At 41.4% G+C, this 19260-nt stretch overlaps 1 protein-coding gene and 1 long non-coding RNA gene across 3 annotated transcripts in view; both read right to left on the bottom strand.

The window, feature by feature from the left end:
* LOC107210273 (amine oxidase [flavin-containing] B-like) overlaps positions 1–15518 on the bottom strand; it is a 50659-nt gene extending 35141 nt beyond the window's left edge. For both annotated transcript variants that reach the window (XM_015640848.3, XM_015640859.3), the window contains exon 1: positions 15413–15518. In XM_015640848.3, coding sequence (XP_015496334.1) covers positions 15413–15458 — 46 coding nt within the window. In that variant the 5' untranslated portion in view covers positions 15459–15518. The remainder of the gene's footprint in view (positions 1–15412) is intronic.
* LOC117243888 lies at positions 2863–6153 on the bottom strand. Its single transcript, XR_004495872.1, has 2 exons — positions 5662–6153; positions 2863–3155 (listed from the first exon to the last, which is right to left on the bottom strand). It is a non-coding gene; the product is annotated as an uncharacterized LOC117243888 (long non-coding RNA).
* Positions 15519–19260: the final 3742 nt, after the last annotated feature.

The raw sequence follows: 19260 nt of genomic DNA, 5'->3' as shown, positions 1-19260 counted from the left end.
TTTTCATGCTAACAGGTATTGAGTAATCAATTAATAGCATTCAGTTACCAACACTGATTAAGGGATATGAGATTTGACTTTCTTTATTAAAATCTAATGAATAAACATTTCAGTGCTGCTGGGAACAAAGGCAGTTTATTCCCAGGAGCTGAACCAAGAGAGAAGTTTGTGAAAAGATAACTATCTGGACTCCACTGAAACGCAGCTGATTCGCAGCCCAGGCACCACCTCCTTGTTTCCTCCTGCGCTCTCCATCCACCTGATTGCACCTACCATTTATTGCCCAATGTTTATTTTGGGCCATGTGCCACCTTTCTCCCACCCCCTGCCACATTCATACATGGACCTGTTAAAGATGGACAAGATTTTACTCTTTCCTGAAGCAAAAACAAAAAACCAGAACAGTGTTGAGGGAAGGATCAGGCTTGTTAATATCTCACTGGCCCATCCATGCTCATCCTCCAGCAGATCTGATCTCTGCAGGGGGAGGAATTGTGTCCTTGGGGCTTGGAAAATGCAGTCTGCAGGGTTCCCAAACTAAGCATCACCAAGGGCTAAGCATCAGTTCAAGGGCTGGTGGTCCCCCCTTCCTCTCAGCCACATCACAGCTCCACTCTGGTCCCAGGTTTGCTGCAGAAATCATCACAAAGAGGAAGAAGATGGAAGAAGCAAAGGCAGAGGCTCAGGAGGTCAGAGGGCACAGCAAAGGACCAGAGTCGGTGTCTTAGCACACACAGAACAGTATAACTCAAGGCTGCTGGTGACAGATACCACTTTACAGTGCAAGTGTCAGGTGGGAATGCTGCTGGATTTGGTATCTCACACACTGGGAATCACAGTACTGCCACACCACTCCATACCTGTTCCTGGAGCTGCAGCCAAGGCCCCAAATTGGCTCTTGGACTGTCAGTATAATAAAAGTGAGGGGACTGGGTGATGTGGAGGGACAGCTCTGAGCCAAAGTGGTACAAGGGCATGTAAGGCACTGGGAACAGCAACAAAAGCATATTAAGATGGAAATGAACACTAGAATGTGAATATTGGGGCATGAGGTTGAGGTTTGCTCTTCACAAACTAGCAACTGCTGCAGAAAACCCCACAAACCACAACCTTGTTTCTGGACAAGAGTCAGAGTGATCTCTCTGTGCCCCAATTGCTGCAGACAGAGCACACATGACACCTGCAAAGAAAACCAGTCACACATGATATAAGGTCTCCTCTTGTGAAGTTTAACCCTTCACATTTCACATTCCAGCACTGCCTCTGGCTTACCTGCCACTCTAACACCTCACTAACAAAAGGCAGATCTTTGAAATTGCCCCCATTCCCCACAGACAAGGCAAAGAGCTGCATTCAAATGCAAAAGCCATCCAAAACTGTGACTTATGATATCATTGCTCCTATTTCATGCACAGTGTTTTGTCACTCAGAGGCAGCTTTCCCTCCACCCCAGGAGCACGTCAGTAGAATCAGATCTGAACTGCAATATAAGGGCTCAGCCAGTTTTTCCACCACTTCACAGAAGACAGAAATTGGGTCCAGTTTCCAGCACAGGTCAGCTCTCTCCAAGGGGCCGCAGAGAGCCATATATAAATATATAGAGAGGGATACAGCAGAAAACAAACAGTTAAGCAGCCTCACCTGCAGTTCTACATAAAGAACCAAGAGGCAGATAATTAATGCAAACAACAAAGAAGCAAAGATGAGTATTTGAAGCCCCTGACTGAAAATACCACCGGGTTTGGAGGATGCTTAACCGGGCAAGCCTCCATCTGTTACCATGGCAACCCGGTACCCAACGGCAGCCACCCGGAGATCCTGGTGGGAGATTGCCTCCCCCAGAATCTTATAATGCAAGTTCAAGTCACGAAAATCATTTCTTTCTCCATCGTGAAGCACTCTGCACTCACACAGATTGGGCTCAAATGTAATCATCACAGTAATTATTTCATCTTCAGCTCCAACTTATTTCTTTCTTGCTTGATGTCTCTGTACCTACTAAACACCTTAAATTGCACCATTTCACTAAACAGCTTCATTACAGCCTCGCTTCCTAACATCAGCAGTTTTCTTATCCTGAGAGAATGACTAATTCAGATTTTTAATTTATTTTTTTAACAGAAAATCTTAAATATTTATGCAAGGGAAAAATCTAAACTGCTATTTCATAGAATCAGGAAATATCTCCAAGATCACAGAATCAAATCTTTGTTATATATGTTTATAAGTCTCATTTTTCATCTGACCTCCATGTGCTTTACAATGTGGCCCTATGATCAAATATATTTGACTATCTAAAGAGCACTTTAAAGTATATTTTCTAAAAAAAAACTGATTGAAATTTAGTAACATCATTCTATTCTACCTGGAATCAGCAATTTTATTGAAACACCCTTTAATCTTAGCATTTCAACAAAAAGAAACATTAGAAAGGACATGACTGGAAGTCACACCTCCAAAAAGCTGTAAATTTCTGAAGGTGTTCCTATTGTACTTTCTCTGTATTATTCACTACCTTACCATGTTCCTCCATATTTATTATCTCCTTTCTAGGAAAAAAAAAATTGCTTCTCTCATTTATATAATTACAAAAGTCATCTACAAATTCTAAATTTTAATTCATGGAGGGAGCAAAGAAAATTCTAAACCACAGGGGTTCAATTAACAGCTTCTAAAATGGCTGGCACAAAAAAAAATTGTTCACCTTATCTAAAAATTCCTCCCTTTGACTAAAATTGTACATTGAGGAGGAATAAATGCTGCCATTGTGCTGTATTAACTTGCAGGTCTTAATGCAGAACTTCCTTCAGTTCACGGAATTTGCCAACATTTTCCTCCCTGTATTTATTTTGACACAAAAGATATGTTTGCAAATGTTTATTTATATTTTTTTTCTCATGGCTGTCAGCCTGTTCAGCCACATCTAAATCAATGAGTCTGCAGAGATGTGGGGGAGCAGATGCTGCTTTACAGATCCAGTGGGCAGAGCAGTGTTGGTGCAGCCCAGGGCAAACACAGCACCAGGCTCAGCATGAGGACGAGTCCCAGACTGCACCTTGGAAATGGGAGAACACTCAGCCTGCAGAGCAAGCACCATCCTCTGCTCCAGGGTTCATGGAGAAATTGTGGGATGCAGAAATGTTTCACAAGACTGACTGCAAAAAATGGAAACATATCACCATTGAGTATATGCAGACAAGACTTCAGGTTAAGGTAAATGAACTCAAGTATTTTTAACTGAATTATTAAATTATTCAACAGATGAATTCCATGGATATTTAACACACTGAAGCTGTTATTTTAATAATCTTTGTATTCTTCTTCTTGATATTAAGTCTCATTTTAACCAGAGAGGCTATGGATTTAACTTCTTAATTTAAGTGATGAGTCTCAAAAGAAAAGAGAAAAAACCAAAAAAACCCAACAAATACTCCCAGAAAAACAAACAAAAAACAAAAAAACCCCTGCAAACCTAAATAAACAAATTTGAAAATCCCCACCTGAAGGGGAATCTAAAATGCTAAGAAAAGAACAGGAAATCTGTCAAAATCTACAAAAAGTTACAGAAGCTGGTATTGCTGTGGGATCACATGGGAAATACAACTTTCCTCACTATTAGATGTCTTTGTACAGTATCCCTGAACTACCACCTTTGATGCTTGGGAATACTTGCAAAATACTTGCAAAATACATGCAGCAAATTAATTAATTTGGCCAAAACTGCTGCACTGCACCCAAAGAAACAAAATCCATCTGTTAATGCTGCAGAAGGACATTTGGGGAGAACACCACCATTTGTGGTCAACACAGTTGCAGTGAATGAGGTCAATAAGAAGAAACTCAGAGGATTGTGCCCCAAGCAGGTGAGGTAAATTCTGGGGGAAAGAGGAAAAAACACTCTCTCAAACAGGAATTAAGTTTCAAGCATGTAAAAATTAGATCAGTTAGAAGAAACCAGTTTGCTGTTGCTTAGACCTAATTACTCAAAAATTTAAATAAATTGTTTATATTCAGGGCTCTCAGACCTCCTTCTAAGAAATGTCCCCACAACATCCTGTAATTAAGTGCCATCAGCATTAATTTACATGTTACAATTTCCATGTCACCATGACCCTGGACCAGGGAAAAAACCTCACCCACAACCAAGGCTGCCATTTTGCACCAAGGGGATTTCTCCTTGTGCCCCACAGCTTCTTTATTGCATTGCTGTGCTAGAAACTGCAATTTAATAGCATTGGTCTTGTTTGTGCTCTAATGAACACAATCCGATTACTGCTCCTCTGCTGAGAGATTGAACCTGGCACTGGTCACCTTTACCTCTGTCACTCATCATTAGCCAGCTAAAATGTTTTAATTGAAATAATGGCTTGAGAAAATAAGGCCTGCAAGGCATTATAGATAAGGATTGTAAACAAAACAAAAACCAAGATAACAACAGCAACAAAAAAGCAAAACCAGCGTTGGCTCAGGGTCTGGGTGAGTTAAGGTGGTACAGGATTGATTTTTAACCTTCCTCACATTATGGAAATATTGAGGAATTTTGGTTTTGTGAAGATTACTGTGCCTTCAGTGTGAAGGTAACCTTTTAACTTCTCTAATTTAGGCCGTCTTAACAATGGTAATTTAGATATATGACTCCACCTCACCAAAGAAAATTGAAAAATTATAGTTCAGACCCTAAAACCATGGTAGAGCTGACCCAGTGTAAATTGTCACTCTTGGTCATGCCTTAACTTCATGTCCAAACAGTACAGTGAAAATTAGCAGGGCAACTCTTTTTTAAACCAAGTATTTTGGCCATGGGGGGGAAATACTCTGTTTTCCTAAATTCTATCACCGTGCTGCAATTAATGTCATTAAAAGGAGTATCACTCACCTAGAGCATTATGGAGCTTAGGAAAACAACAACATTAGAGTTTCAGAAACCCCAAGGAGCAAAAAGAGACATTATCAATCAGACTATCTGCTTAAAATGTACATTTACTTCAAATATTTGTAGAAAGGGCCTAACATTTCTGCCTAAGATATGGTACTCTATGAGCAAATATAATTTATTTCTGTTGGCATTTCATTGTCTAGCCAAGGCAATGAGTTTTTCTGTCTGAGCTCTAATTCTGTAATTTTGTCACTGAGGTCAGTATGAGCACCCCCATGAGTTAATGGGAGCATAAACTCTAATCCCAGCTTTCTGTGATCTTCCTGCAAGAGCCCCTGGATGATCCATCCACGCTGCAGGGAGCAGAATTTATTAAGCATTTATTAAGTTTTTCAAACCAGAATTGCAAACATTCAGCCTACACTTGTCCCAGGCATTGCAGGTGGTGAAGTGATACAGAGCCTGGGTAGATAAGAGTGAGATGACCACAGTTGTGGGGTGCTGAGCCCAAGCCCTGCCAAGCATGGGATGAAGACAATTTGTGGCCTTTGGGTGGAAACCCATCACCTTTGGTGCAGTGATACCCAGGCTCAAGCACTGCAGGCACAGCTGCTCTGCCCAAGGCTTCCCTCGTTTCCACTTCACTTTTACATCTGGAGTTCCCCTCAACACTTCATATTGACAAAGCTGGGCACTCCAGATTTTCAAAGGTTGACTATTTCTGGTATCAATAATTTACTGGGCTCTCTTCATTTAATGGACCAGTCAGGAACAGCCATGCTCACCTCACACTTTAAAAGCCTGGCAGAAGTCTTCTAGGCTTCAGTCAGGTAAAAAAAAAACAATCTGCACAAAAAGCACATTCTTCATGTGCTTTGTTATGGATCCAGGATACACTGAAAAGTTAAAGCTAATATTAATAATAATATTAATAATGTAATTATCATTTATACTCTGATATTATTACACACCCTCAGTCCCAGGGCCTCCTTTAGCTTAGGTCATCCCTTTCTTCTAGTTTACAATCTGGGCTGCCTCAAAACACAATAGACACAATAGAGGAGGGAAAAAAAAGGGCAGAGAGAACTGAAAGTGCTACAGCAAACAGATCATAGCACTGGATCAAATACAGCTGAGCACAGTGAACTGGCTGAGGGTCTACACAGGCAGTTTCCTAAAAGCATCCTTTTAGGCATTACTATTATGAAGACATCTACAAGCAAATAAAACACCAGCCAGATTTACTCTGAAGAATAATTTTGCCTTCCATACACAGCAATGGGGGAAAAAAAAGGTTAAGCTGCATCTGGAAAATTTAGCAAAATTATGCAACAGTTTCCTCAGAAGGGAAATGCTTATCTGTTTTGCCAAGTCTTGCTCGTTCTCAAGTGAAGAATTAACTTTTTTAGGCCTCTAAGTAAAGTAAATGCTCAAAAACCATAATAAACTGGAAGAAGTAAACTTCAAAATTAATCAGACTATTATTTTCATATCTTGACAGATTAATATGTAATTTCCCAGATGTCTCAATATCTAATGACTCACAGGTGTTCACCTAGGCCAGGCTGGGCAACAGCAAAGCCCAGCAGACCCATTGTGTCCCAATTCCATTTTGTTTCACATTTTAATTGATCTTCAGCTAATGATTTTCACACAAAGAGCACGTAATAATTACAGATTTATACTAAGCACCTCTCTCAGTGTCACTTCCAAACAGCCACGCCCCAGAGACTCTTTGGAAAGTCTCATCATAATCACAGACCACGGGTAGGTGTGTACACACACACACAGGATAAACTGTAAAGCCTACAGAGATTTGTGAGCATTTTATTTATTTGAACAACCAAAAAATTAAGATGAGCCCTGCTGAAAGCCCAAACCATTCCCCAGCTGAGATACTAAAGGCTGAGAACATACATGTCATTCAGAGAAGCCCAAAAGAGAACCACTAAATAAAATTACTTGTGATTTCCATCCATCCAAGGACAGCCAGAAGGAAGTTTGAGCCAAACAGTTACAAAAACATGAAACATAAAAAATATAAAAACATCACTTCTATCAAAGAAAAAATGCTGCCACTAGAATTATACCATAAATTCTGATAGAATGTCTGGGGGCAAAAATAGTGAAGGAAGCATAGAAGAAAAGATAAATATCTAAAGTGGAAAATAAAAGCATTTACACCTTTCCTTTCCTCATTTGCGCTCATTATTTAGCATAAATCTCTGATTCAGCCTCTGGCCAAGCTACCTCATAAAAAATTAATTCATTTTGGAACAAAAGAGGTGCCTTGCTCCAATATTTAATACATTCAAACACAGATTTATCACTCAAGCAAAATGAGCCCAGTTTATACTCAAGCTACCCAGGTAATCATGGTGCACACTATGAACCTGCTGTTTGATCAGCTGTTGCTGTGTGCAGTCAACTGAACAGACTCAATTCAATGTTTTATATATGAATTATACTATCAAGATAAAGACCAGCTGCCTGGGAGGCAGGAGGCTGCAGGGGCATCTTTCCTCCCCACCCTCCTCACTTCCAGCTCTGTGGAAACTGAAAAGCCTGAAAAAGCTGAATAGTACAAAGTAATATAATGTGAGATGAGCAGGTTTAAAATTAATCCAAATTTCAGGGAACTCTGTAACCACCTGAAAAATTAAGTGCCAACAGGCCACCACTGCTACTTAATCTTTGCAAGATGCCCAAGCCTCTAATGGGCCACAGCCAGACTCTTCAGTGGTAAAAATCAGTGTACCTGTGATTTATCTGGACAGATGTGCCAGCTACTAGAAGTAACCCACGAGGTCTCAGACTCTCTAGACTAGATCACCCATTTTTACCAGGGATGGTTTTTGCTTTTCATTCCCCCATCCTATCCCTTGCTCTCCTCTCCCCTGCCCTCCTTTCCTGTACAGACCCCCTACAAAAATCCCGATGCCCATCATTTTCTTGGGCAGTTCCCTGCTCTCCATCCACTGCTGCTGCTCCTGATGCTGTAAAGAGCCCACAGAGCTCACACAGTTGAGTCCTGTGGGGCTGTGGGTGGAAAAGGAACAGAAACCTGTTCTTCACATAAATAGTATTATCACTGGGTTTTGACTAGGTCAATGCAACCCCTCTCTGGCTTGATAGGCACTTTTCAACACCTCTTTTATTACTAACTTATCCAGAAATCAGGGTATCCCCAAATAATGAGACCCTGATGACCATTCTTCTTTCTCTTCCCTTCCAGCCCCAAACCAAATAATGGTTTGTGGAGAAAATGAAATTTTCCAAGTGACTTTATGCTGATTTTTCTTTTAAGCAAGCTGTTTGAACAGAAAACTGACAGGACAGAGAAAGTTGTGCAAAATACAGAGCATGGGTGGGTTATTTAGAAGAATGCTAGTCATTCATGGTTTAAATACCAATGGCCTGTAGTGCAGCCTCAATGACCACTGAAACAGCAAAAAAAATGTTAAATGAGAATCATGTAGCATCACAAAATTCTAAACCTTGACACAAACCAGTCCACAAGGAAAAAAAACAAACTAGTGGATTACATGAATGATCACATTTTGACCATCTTTCAAGGAAGAAATAATAGTAATAGTAATAATAGTAATAGTAATAATAATAATAATAATAATAATAATAGTATTATCTCACATAAGTTTACAAGGTTGAAATAGTTTATCAGCCCAGAAGGATAATCACGTTAAGTTCAAAAATGGCTGTAAAAAATTAAATTATCAAAACTTTAATGAGATGAATATAATTTCCTCAAGAAGCCAAAGCCTGGCTGAAGCCCTGGGTTCCTCACCACAAAAAAGACAAGGACCTATTGCAGCAGGTCCAGAGGAGGCCCCCAATGATGTTCCAAGGGATTGAACACCTTTCCTATGAGGAAAGGCTGAGAGAACTTGGGTTGTTCAGCCTGGAGAAGAGAGGGTAAAGAGAGGGTAAGAGACAGTAAACAGCTTCCAGTCCCTAAAAAGGCTTATCAGAAAGATGAGGATGAAATTGTTAGTAGGGCCTGTCACAATAAGACAAGGGATAATGATTTTAGACTAAAAGAGGGTAGATTCAGATTAGATGTAAAGAAAGAAATTTCTTACAATGAGGGCAGTGAAATGCTGGAACAGGTTGGACAAGAGAGGTGGTGGAAACATTCGAAGCAAGGGCTTTGAATGCAACCTGATCTAGTTGAAGTTGTCCCTGGGCTCTGAGCAATCTGATCTGGTTGAAGATGTCCCTGCTCATTGCAAAGCAGCTGGAATACATCATCTTTAGAGGTCCCTCCCAGCCCAAACTGTTCCATGACTACAATTTCTCAGGAATGTGACTGATTTTAGAATTATCCCTGAGTGCTTTGTAAGTACATCAAGACATCCTCAGCAAAGGAAATCCAAAGGAAGGTCTTCAGTAATCTAGGGCCCTGCCCGTGGTTTATAACCATGATAAACTTCACTGCTGTATCAGTGCACTGTGTGAAATAACTGCTACAGAGCAGAGACACAACACAAAGGCAAACAACTCCTGTTTTGGGAAGGGGCAGCGAGACAACATGGTTTTTTATCATGAAATAACATAACTGTTTAATTACAGTTGTCAGTTGTGCTATGGAGAAAGAAACTGTGGCAGTGGGAAATGTGCCAAAATCCCCCAGATTGTTTACACAGAATAATAACTTCTGAAGAAGAAAAGCCTTCTGAATTGATTAAATTAAGCGTAAAGCATAATTCATTGTCATTAGCTGCTATGTAAGATATGTAAATATAGAGCAAAGTCTCTGCTGGTTTATAATAATACAAGCAGCACTGGAAATTTACTTCTGGGACTATCAGGGCTGTATAAGCCCACATTGCTCAGGCTGCCTACTTAGGCAGTGCAAACATGAATACACAGCTTTTTGGCACATCTCTCCAGCTTTGGATAACACTACATACACACACCAGTTGATGAGAGTACCTCCAGCAGTCAACAGCATCCTTGTCAACACACTCCTGAGATCATCTCAGACAGCCTGAACACTCCAGGATGGAGCCAGAGCAGTGGGCTGCTCATCACAGCCACTGGGACCACAGGCACCAGTGTTTAACCCAGACCTGTGTGACTGTGGTGTCTGACATCGTGTTACTGACTGACACTGATCACTCATTACAGCAGGGGAACCACAATGAATTGCATTTCTCTAAAGCAGCTCCTGAAACTGATGGTGCCAAGGAGTAAAATGAGCAAATCATGATTTGTAAGTATGCAGAATGTGATCTTTTGGCAACCTCTTGATGCTGCAAGAAAATGAAAGAAAGAGAAGCAGGCAAGGAGAAGACAGAGAGGATGGACATAGAGGATGCAGGTGCACATCAGTAGTGATGACCAAGTAAGTAATTTTTAACTGTGTCTTCTTGGAAGGAGGAAGAGCACAAAATTAAAATACATACTCTTCCCACATCACTATCTTTGATCAAGGAAACTAAGTTTCCCAAGACAACAAGCTGGCAGTGTCTATGTAAAAGAACAGAGCAGAACATCACACACTTGATCTGAACCAACTCCCTAATGCAGACAAACACCAATCACCATCTCCAGCGTGATTAGGTTCCAGTCAAGTGCTAGACCAAACTCTGACAAATCTTACCAACTAAAAGAACCCACCAAAGTGGTTGTCCAACCAAACAATGCACAGAACTTGCTTACAAAGAGCTTTCAGCCTCTCCTGTTTCCAAAAGCAATTCAGCAGCACAGATTAGAAAATCCTGTGGATTTTACAGTTTGTAAATTTAACACCAACTGCTGCACATAAACTTTAGTTCTCTACCAGTTATTTCCATAATAACTTATTTCCCATAATAGACATAACAGCAATTCCTTTCCCAAATTTTTGCCATCCTAGCTTACCTTTTTTCCCCTTCCATAGTAGTTTTCACATTTTGCTGAACAGACTGAATGAACCTCCCCTAGCAACACCCTTTCATAATGGTTAAATAAGCTAATGGAAAACCTTTCCTTAATGACACACCACCCAGAGCCTTGTAAGATGAGATGGCTCCTGCAGGTAGACTGGAAAGCTTCTTATCAAATCAACTCTCAGACCAATTAGGAGGTCTCAGACAGTGAATTATAAGAGCTGTCCCTGCTGCCTAGGCTACCAAACTATTTCACATTATGCAGCTGCTTTCTGGTCTGTTTACTGTACATTGCCAAGTTGTTTTTTTAATGTGAAGTGTCTAGAAGTCAAATGCAGGTTCCCTGTAACTGGCTCATACTGCTTTAGCCATGAGAGTGGTTGAGTACAAAAGGAATAATTTCCTGCTGTCAGATACAGAGACAGGTGACTGAAAATGTGAACCAAGAGTTTCACCATGTCAACTGACAGGAAAATATCCTGGATTGCCTTTGCCAGAGTGCATCCCAGAGAGGGTGACATTCCCTGGAGAGGGTCAGAGTCCTCCCACTGACTGATCCATTCTGGCTCTTCATGGACCATGGGCTATTTCATGCCCTTATTTTGGTTTTGTAGGGTTTCTTTCTTCTCCAAATGGACACCTAGCATGGGACTCCCAGACTAGTAATGCTCTCCAAAAACATTGTCTTGTTTGGTAAACCATCTTGACTGAAGAGGAGCATTGAGACATTGTAATTTACTACAGGAGGGTAAAAAGAAACAAGCATCTACTGAATATTATGTATTTCATCTATAACAGATTTGTTTTAAAAAATCTGTCCCAGATTTATTTTAAAAAACAATTTTTCCCTCTGCATTAGTTTATTTTTAAACAGACAGAATATCATCAGATAATAGCCCTCAAAACACCTGGTCTGTTTTGGTTTCATTTTTATTTTTAAACTAACTTGACAGTGGTTCACAGATGCAGTGAGAGCTACTGTAATTATAAAGCACATTAAATTGTCACACAAATTAAAAGTGAGGCTTAAGAAGAGTAGAGAGCACAGTGGCATCTCAATAATGCAAAAATAGGTATGGAAATATTTTTAAAACCCAAAGTAATAATTGAATTATTTTATCTTACAGTATGTTTTGGTTCTAGACCTACAGGAGCATGACAGGTTGCTTGTGAACAGCAAAACACCAGGCATACTCCAAATAACACTATAAATAAGAAAACACTTTACCTTTAAGAAAAAAAAATCAATTAATCTCACTTTGATTGTAAAATATGTGCACTAGAGATTTAAGAGAAGCATCTCATTAAGTAGGACTGGCATAAGATTAGGATAAAATCTGGTCATTTATTTGAAAGCAAAACAACAAAAGCAGTTCCCAAGGCAAAAGCAGGGATAGGAAGACACTTTTGAAAACAAAAGGAGAAAGTCTAGACAAAATCTCTGAACAGATTTCAAGGTTTTGTTTGAAGTAATTGGTGTCTCAGTTAAGAAGATAAACAACTTTGATGAGGTAACTTTATAGTTTTCTCATAGTTGTTTTGACCCTCGTGCTAGAGGAGCCCTTCAAAGTAACAGAGAGGACTCAAAGCAAAGAGAAGAACCTGTCACGATGCACATTTCAGCTCTAAGAGGGTCTGTTATGCTTCTGATATAAACATTCTTTAGCACCAGGCATACTGCATGCAATGTGTGGCTAAGCATTTTCATATATGCTTTTTGACTCTGGGAGATTTTCTTTTAAAATATTTCTTTTTAATGTGCACCCTTTGCAAAAACTTTCAAAGACTTTTGCTGAAGTTTTACCCATAAAACCAAATCGACCCTTAGTAAATCCTCCTGTTCCTCAAAGGTCTTCATTATCATCAATACCATTGGGATTACCTGACATCTTCAGAAAAGCCACAGAACATTACTTTGACTTGAAAGAAATGAAGACTAATTTTGAGTAGATTTTTATGTAATAAAAAAAAAAATTGGCCAGTTCTTTAGTTTTATTCTTCCCTTCTATCAAACCTGCAATAAATGACAATAAAAATGATTCAGCAAAGGAAGTGGCATCTTCAGATAAAAGAACAGAGATTGCCAGGGTTGTGAAGGCCTCTGCACTGTTATTTCATTATCAGCTTTTCCCTCCTTAAATTTTAGACCCTACTAATTACATCTGGATGAAAAGATGGGCAGAGCTGCTGCCAAAGGGGGGTCTGCAAATGGGCAGCTTGCTTTACCTAAAGAAATAACCAGCAAGGAGATATCTCTGTGACATTGTTTATTTGCATCCTGCTGCTGGCACAGCAAGTTTTGTTTGCTCTGCAATTACCTGCTTGGCTGAGGGCTGGAGTGGGTGGCTTGGGCACATCTCAACGTGACAAGAGCCTTCTGCTGCTTTTACAGGCAGCAACCACGGTCAGAAGGCAGCTCAAAAAAGGAGACTTTCTGTAGGAACTCACACCAGTTGTGGAGCAGCAACAATCCCGGAGTGCCTCATTTTAAAAGTCATACACTTCACTCTGTGGTGCACAGCAGATCTCTGCAGCAGCCGTGCATGTTAGCAGGGGTTTTAAATCAGTGTTAGCAGGGGTTAAATCAGTGTAAGGAGATCTAAAACCACAGTTTCATCACCTGGCCACAAGTTCAGAGATTTACAGGCAGGTGTGAATCAGAGGTGAAGCAGGAGCTGTACATAACAGCTAAAGGAAAGTGACTGAAGAGAGGTACTCAGTCTAAAGCAATCTTTGTGCCTGTATATTTTTTCAGCCTTTGTGGGAAGACAGGAGGAAAGTTGCTACAGCGTGACACAGGAGCATTTTGGTGGGTTTTAAATAATAAGAGAAGTAAGTAGAAAACTGGTTTCCCCTGCCACTTGCTGCTGTCTGCAGATGGCAAAGAGCGAAGCACACGATTTGCCACAGCTTAGCGCTGCTTCCCTGCCCTGATGCTCTTCCAGAAAAACCTAAGTGGGATGGGCAGGCCTGCCACGAAAATATTCCCATGGCAACCAGGAATAACAAGGGTAGTTTAAAAGCTGTTACACTGACTCTTTCACTCCGACTCATTCAACACATAGCACCACTGCTGTACAAAACCATGCCACTGGAAATGTTTATGTTTACGAGGCATGAACAGACATTTACCACAGACTAATTACTTTAATTGAGTTTCTCTGTGATACTTGTTGTAAGTTTAAAATTAGCCATAACACTGTGTTCAGAACCCACTGTGCTTTATAGAAAAGCAGTGGTTAATTTTTTGCTGTTTGTATAAACATACTTGAAACATTCAAACATTATTTGGCAGTTTGTTATCAGAGAATCCTTCTCAGGAAATAATGCCTACGGTTTTGTCTCTACGTTTTGTGTATCATTCAAATTGCATGCTACACACCTTAGCATGATGGTTAAACAGACATCTAGAATTATATATAAGTAAACAGTGGAAATTAAAAGTCATGAGAAAAATGGATGGACAAAATCACATTCTGTAACAGATCTCAATTAATTGTGGTTTGGAGGAGATACTGCTCGGATTTGTGGACGTGTCACACTCATCATGCTCTGAGATCACCACACGGGACAGGAGCTATCATTCCATACCTCCCAATGCTAAGGGGCCGAAAAGCAATTTTGTTTGATATGCCAAAGGCATAGGGAAAAAGAATCTACTACCCATGCACAATTTATTTGGCACATGTATTTCAGAACAAAATGCTCAGGGGAGAGATTTGGTGTGGGCAGGCACAGGGGTATTCCAGCCCAGACTGGGTTAAAAACAGCTGATTGTCACTCAAGGGCAAGAAGGCTCCGGGCTCCCAGAGCCATCTGTCCATGAGAACAGGCTGCTCCTGTTCTCAAACCCATACCTGTGCTGAAAGGGGAGCTAGAAACTTCCTATTCATCCAGCTGATTTCAGGCATTTTTCCTTTATGCCTCTACCTGAGCTGAACAAAAGGCAGCCAAGGATTCAAATTAATCACATGTGACCGAAGGCCTCTGCTTAACACCCCTGGAGTGGGTGCAGAGGATGGCAAGTGCTTCTAGCCTTGCTTGTCCAAAAGATCCAGGGGTACTGGAAGAATTGCACAGGTTCAGGGGATGCCAGGACTGGACAGTGGAAGAACCAGAAAAATAAAATGTAAATCTATAGGATAAAATTGAATTTTAAAAAAAATAATTAGTAAAATGAAAAATAATGGCAAAAATGAACGATAATGGATATAAACGACAAGGAAAACAAATTATTACGAAAATAAATTATAATAAAAATAAGTAATAATGGAAATCCATAATAATAAAAATAAAGAATAATAAATTTTAATGATAATATAAATGAATAATAATAAAATGGATAATAGAATTAATAATAGAAATAATAATAGAATTAATAATAATAGAATTAATAATAATAGAATTAATAATAATAGAATTAATAATAATGAGATTAGTAATAATAAAACAAATAGTAAAGTAAATTATAAAATAAAAATAAGATAAAAATAACTAAAATAACACTACAATTGAAATTACGAATAGTTTATAACAATAAAATACTGCCTGCACCACACGGCACTCGGCCCGGAGGACGGGGCTGTGCCCAGCCGGCTTTACCGAGCTCGGATGCGGGGTCTCGCATCCCCCGCCGCGCACCCACCTGAGATGCCGCCCCCGACCACGAGCACATCGCATCTCTCGGCCATGGCGCTCCGGGCTCGCTGCTCCCGCGGCGGCTCCGGCCGGGCTGTGCCGGTCCCGCCCCGCCGCTGGCACCGCCCCGCTGCGGCTCCGGCCGGGCCGCCCGACTCGGCTGCTGCTGCTGCTGTTGGTGCTGCTGGCGCTGCTGCTGCTGCTGGTGCTGCTGCTGGTGCTGGTGCTGGTCCTGCTCCTGCTCCTGCTCCTGCTCCTGCCGGTGCCGGTGCCGGTGCCGGTGCCGGTGCCGGTGCCGGTGCCGGTGCCGGTGCCGGTGCCGGTGCCGGTGCCGCCCCGCAGGCAGGGACTGCCGCTCTCCCGGGTCTCTCCTGCCTCCCTCCCGCTCGGCTGGCGGAGAGAATTCACCCCTGGCTGAGCAGCGCAGCTCCCAGGGCGCAGCAGTCGGGGGCTCTCTGCTTGGTTATGTTGGAATCCACTTCTGGGGATTCCAGAGGCTGCCAGAGGGGACCTGTGGCTGTCGTCTGGAAGACAAGCTGGTGTTTTCCTTGTGAGAGCCCCCGAAATACGGGTTGGAAGCTGGTGCCAGCTGCAGTGTGTGCTGTGACCGTGACTTGTGTCAGTGCTCCTGCACAGCACAGAGCTCTGTGTGAGACCCACTCACCCACAGGACAAGGACTGGCTCATCCTTTTGGTGACCGTGTCACCAAATCCACCGGGATGCTTTAGGCTGGTCCCCCACACACCCAGCAGGGCCTTCCATTGCTCAGCTTTCTGCTTTACCCTGAGGGTGGCACCAGGAGAACCACCTTGGGGATGGTAGAGCAGGGAGATAGGTTTGTTCTGGTGTATTTGTACGGAACCATCCAGCAATCACCTCGGGCATACCTGACCTCCCACTCTGCAGGCTCCAGGCAGAAGGTTCCCAGCTCCAAGACATCCCTGAGCCAAGGACAGTTGTTGAGTGTCTCTCATTCTCCTTCTCCTGGAGTTCTACATTGGAAAATCATGAGAGTCTGGAGAGGGTTCCCTGTCCCTCCTCCATTGTACCTCAAGTGAGAGTTTATGGGGTTCAGAGATAGAGACATCTGTGATGGAAGTCATAAATATTGACTGCAATGGGTACAGTCCTGCATTTTTAGGCAAGATAGGAGGGAAGAAAATTAAAGGGACAGGAAATAGAATGAAAATAGAAATGCATACTCTGATTAAAAGACTCTGATTAAATCAAACTCTAAGACCTCTTTATTCTGAGAGTGACACAATTATCAAATTATCAGAATAATGACTGCAGAGACATTTCAAATCCCATATGAAACACTGAAAATTGGGGAATGCTATTCCAAAAGCAGAAGTGGATAATTTTATGGACTCTTGTCAAGGGTAGGTATGGTTATATTTATGTATTTAATGCCAGGTGCCACAGCCTCCTAATGTTCCCAATATATAACATTATTTCTAGGATTCTTCTGGTTCCTATTTTTCTCTTGTTGCTCTGAGAATTAATATATTTTTTATTTATTTTTTTTTAATGTGAGTGTTTGAAACAGAAGGCTGAGTTGCCTATATTTGAGGGTATGTGGTGCACACCCTAGAGTCACATGAAGGTCCATGGGAGTGTTGGAGGGTACAAAGCCCTAAAAGGGCTCCTGTTAAAATAATGAATAAATCTAGCACTGCCTAGAGCTAAATCTCCCAAAGCCAGGTTGGTGTTTTCTCCCTCTTCTCTCCTGCAATAAGTCTGGTTCAAAGGTTCATTTTTTTCATCCCCGTAGCTTCTGAAATGTTTACACCATGTGTGATGATAACCCCAGCCAGTACCAAAACTAGCACACCATGGTACATTTAAACAGTTACACTGTATTCCCTTCTTTGTTTTTCTGTTTGCAGTGTTGTGATGCTTGTCAAGCACTTTAGGATCCTCAAATATTTGGATACACATCTGCTGATCCTGATAACAATTTTATACACAAGTCCCAGTCCAAAAGTCTCTGTCTTCAGCAGGTATGAGCAGAATGGTGTACATAACTCTAATAAAGCCTCTTTGATGGCATAAAGATGATTTATTTGTGGGTTTTTTGGTCTGGAACCTTCACATCTAATCACATTAGGATTCAGTTTCTGGTTTTTATGGTCCCATTACTTCTCTCATCCCATGTGGTTCTAACTAATTAAATAGATAAAGTGTATTCTGCCTGGATTTTGGCACATTATCCTTTGAATGTGTGATGTTTCTGTGAAAGCTCAACAGCTGAGAGCCTCCATGTTTTCTCACCTCAGACTAGGCCTTTCTGAGATAAAATGCATTGTTTTCATAAATTTTCTTAGTGTCTCTGACACTGTGGCAGTGAAATGGCATAATAGCTATGCTGTCTGGTAGATAATGGACTGAGAGCCATGGACTAAATTTTGAGGACTTAGTGGAAAGTTGATGGAGTAGGGGTCAAAGCCAAAGATGTCCACATTTACCAAGTGTAAGAGGTAGAATCTAGGTGCATGATCCATCACTGTCTGGCAAAACCACTGGACAGCTTTTTAGATTACACATCTTCTCAGTTTCTACTCCTTAATTAGCAGTGCATTTTTAAAAACCCAGTTTTTCATTGTTTGCTATGTGTTACAGTTATTCTTCAACATGTTATGGGGAAAGTCTCTTCTTCAGGACAAGCTGGTTTCACTCTGAAATTTCCTGCTCTAGATGGATGTTAACATCACCTTTAGTCAAAGCATCGGAATGGACTCCTCAGTTATCTGCAGGCTATATTAGCACCTGCTTCAGGTGCAGGGGTGTGACTGAAGCCAGGAATTCTTCTAAATTCCTGGTCTGAATGCAAACTCCCACTGTGCCAGCTCCCTGTCAGTAATCCCTGGCTGTTCATCCTCCTCCCACCCTTTCCCTGACATTGTCACTGTCCTGACATGCCCTGGGACTTGGTGTTTTCAGGTACCCAGTGAATCTGGTGCTTGCGTTCATCCCTGGAGGAGAATCCCTCAAAAGGAGGGATGAACATGGCTTGACAACTCCCTAATCTGCTGCCAGGCCATGCTGTTCTCCTGCTCAGTGCCTTTGTGCTTGCTGAGAGCTGATGCTGCAGAAGACAAGTAGATCTAAACACCTTTCTAAACACATTTTACACAGGTTCAAATTTCCCTCATGCAGTCAGTGCAGAAATTGGGAAAGCATGTCAGTGCTTTTGAAATACTGAAATAATTTTGAAATACTGCACAATTAAATGAGCATAAGCTGCATGTCAGGCTTTCCACCAAGGGAAAACTGCTGCAAGGTGTCTCAGCAGGTTGTCTGGTCTGTCCTTGCACTCTACAGTGGCACCAGCCATGACTGAAATGTATCTTGATTAGCAGTGAATGCTAACTGCAGTGGTAAATGTTAATAGCCAAGAGTATTAATCCAACATACACAGTCTGACATTCATCTAGAGCTAATAAGCAAAAATTGAATATTTTATCAATCAGATTGCGTTCAAAGTAGGACTGATCATTAAATGCTAAACCTGCAAGATTAAGCCCATTAGTAGAAGCCATGAGTGAATGTAAACATTCACATTCTGAGCACACACAGAGCCAGAGCACAAGAACAGAACAAGGGTCTGGGTGGCACAGTGCAGCCAGGCCTGCAGCTGCCTGGGGATGGGGGCAAGGCTCATGGGGACCCCCAAGGGAGGGTGACAGCCCAGGCCTGTCCCACCCCAGGCACGAGCAGCACCCAAAATTAGGTCCCAACTGATGCTATGATTATTTAATACAAGTGCACAAGTTTTTAGAACAAAATAATTTTAGTTTTATTATTATTATCATCTGTCTGTGTGGATTTAAAGATCTTCCTGGTCAAAAGGG

The sequence above is a fragment of the Parus major genome, chromosome 1 (assembly GCF_001522545.3).
Source record: "Parus major isolate Abel chromosome 1, Parus_major1.1, whole genome shotgun sequence".
NCBI classification, from domain to species: domain Eukaryota; kingdom Metazoa; phylum Chordata; class Aves; order Passeriformes; family Paridae; genus Parus; species Parus major.
This window is presented reverse-complemented; position numbering and strand designations above follow the sequence as displayed.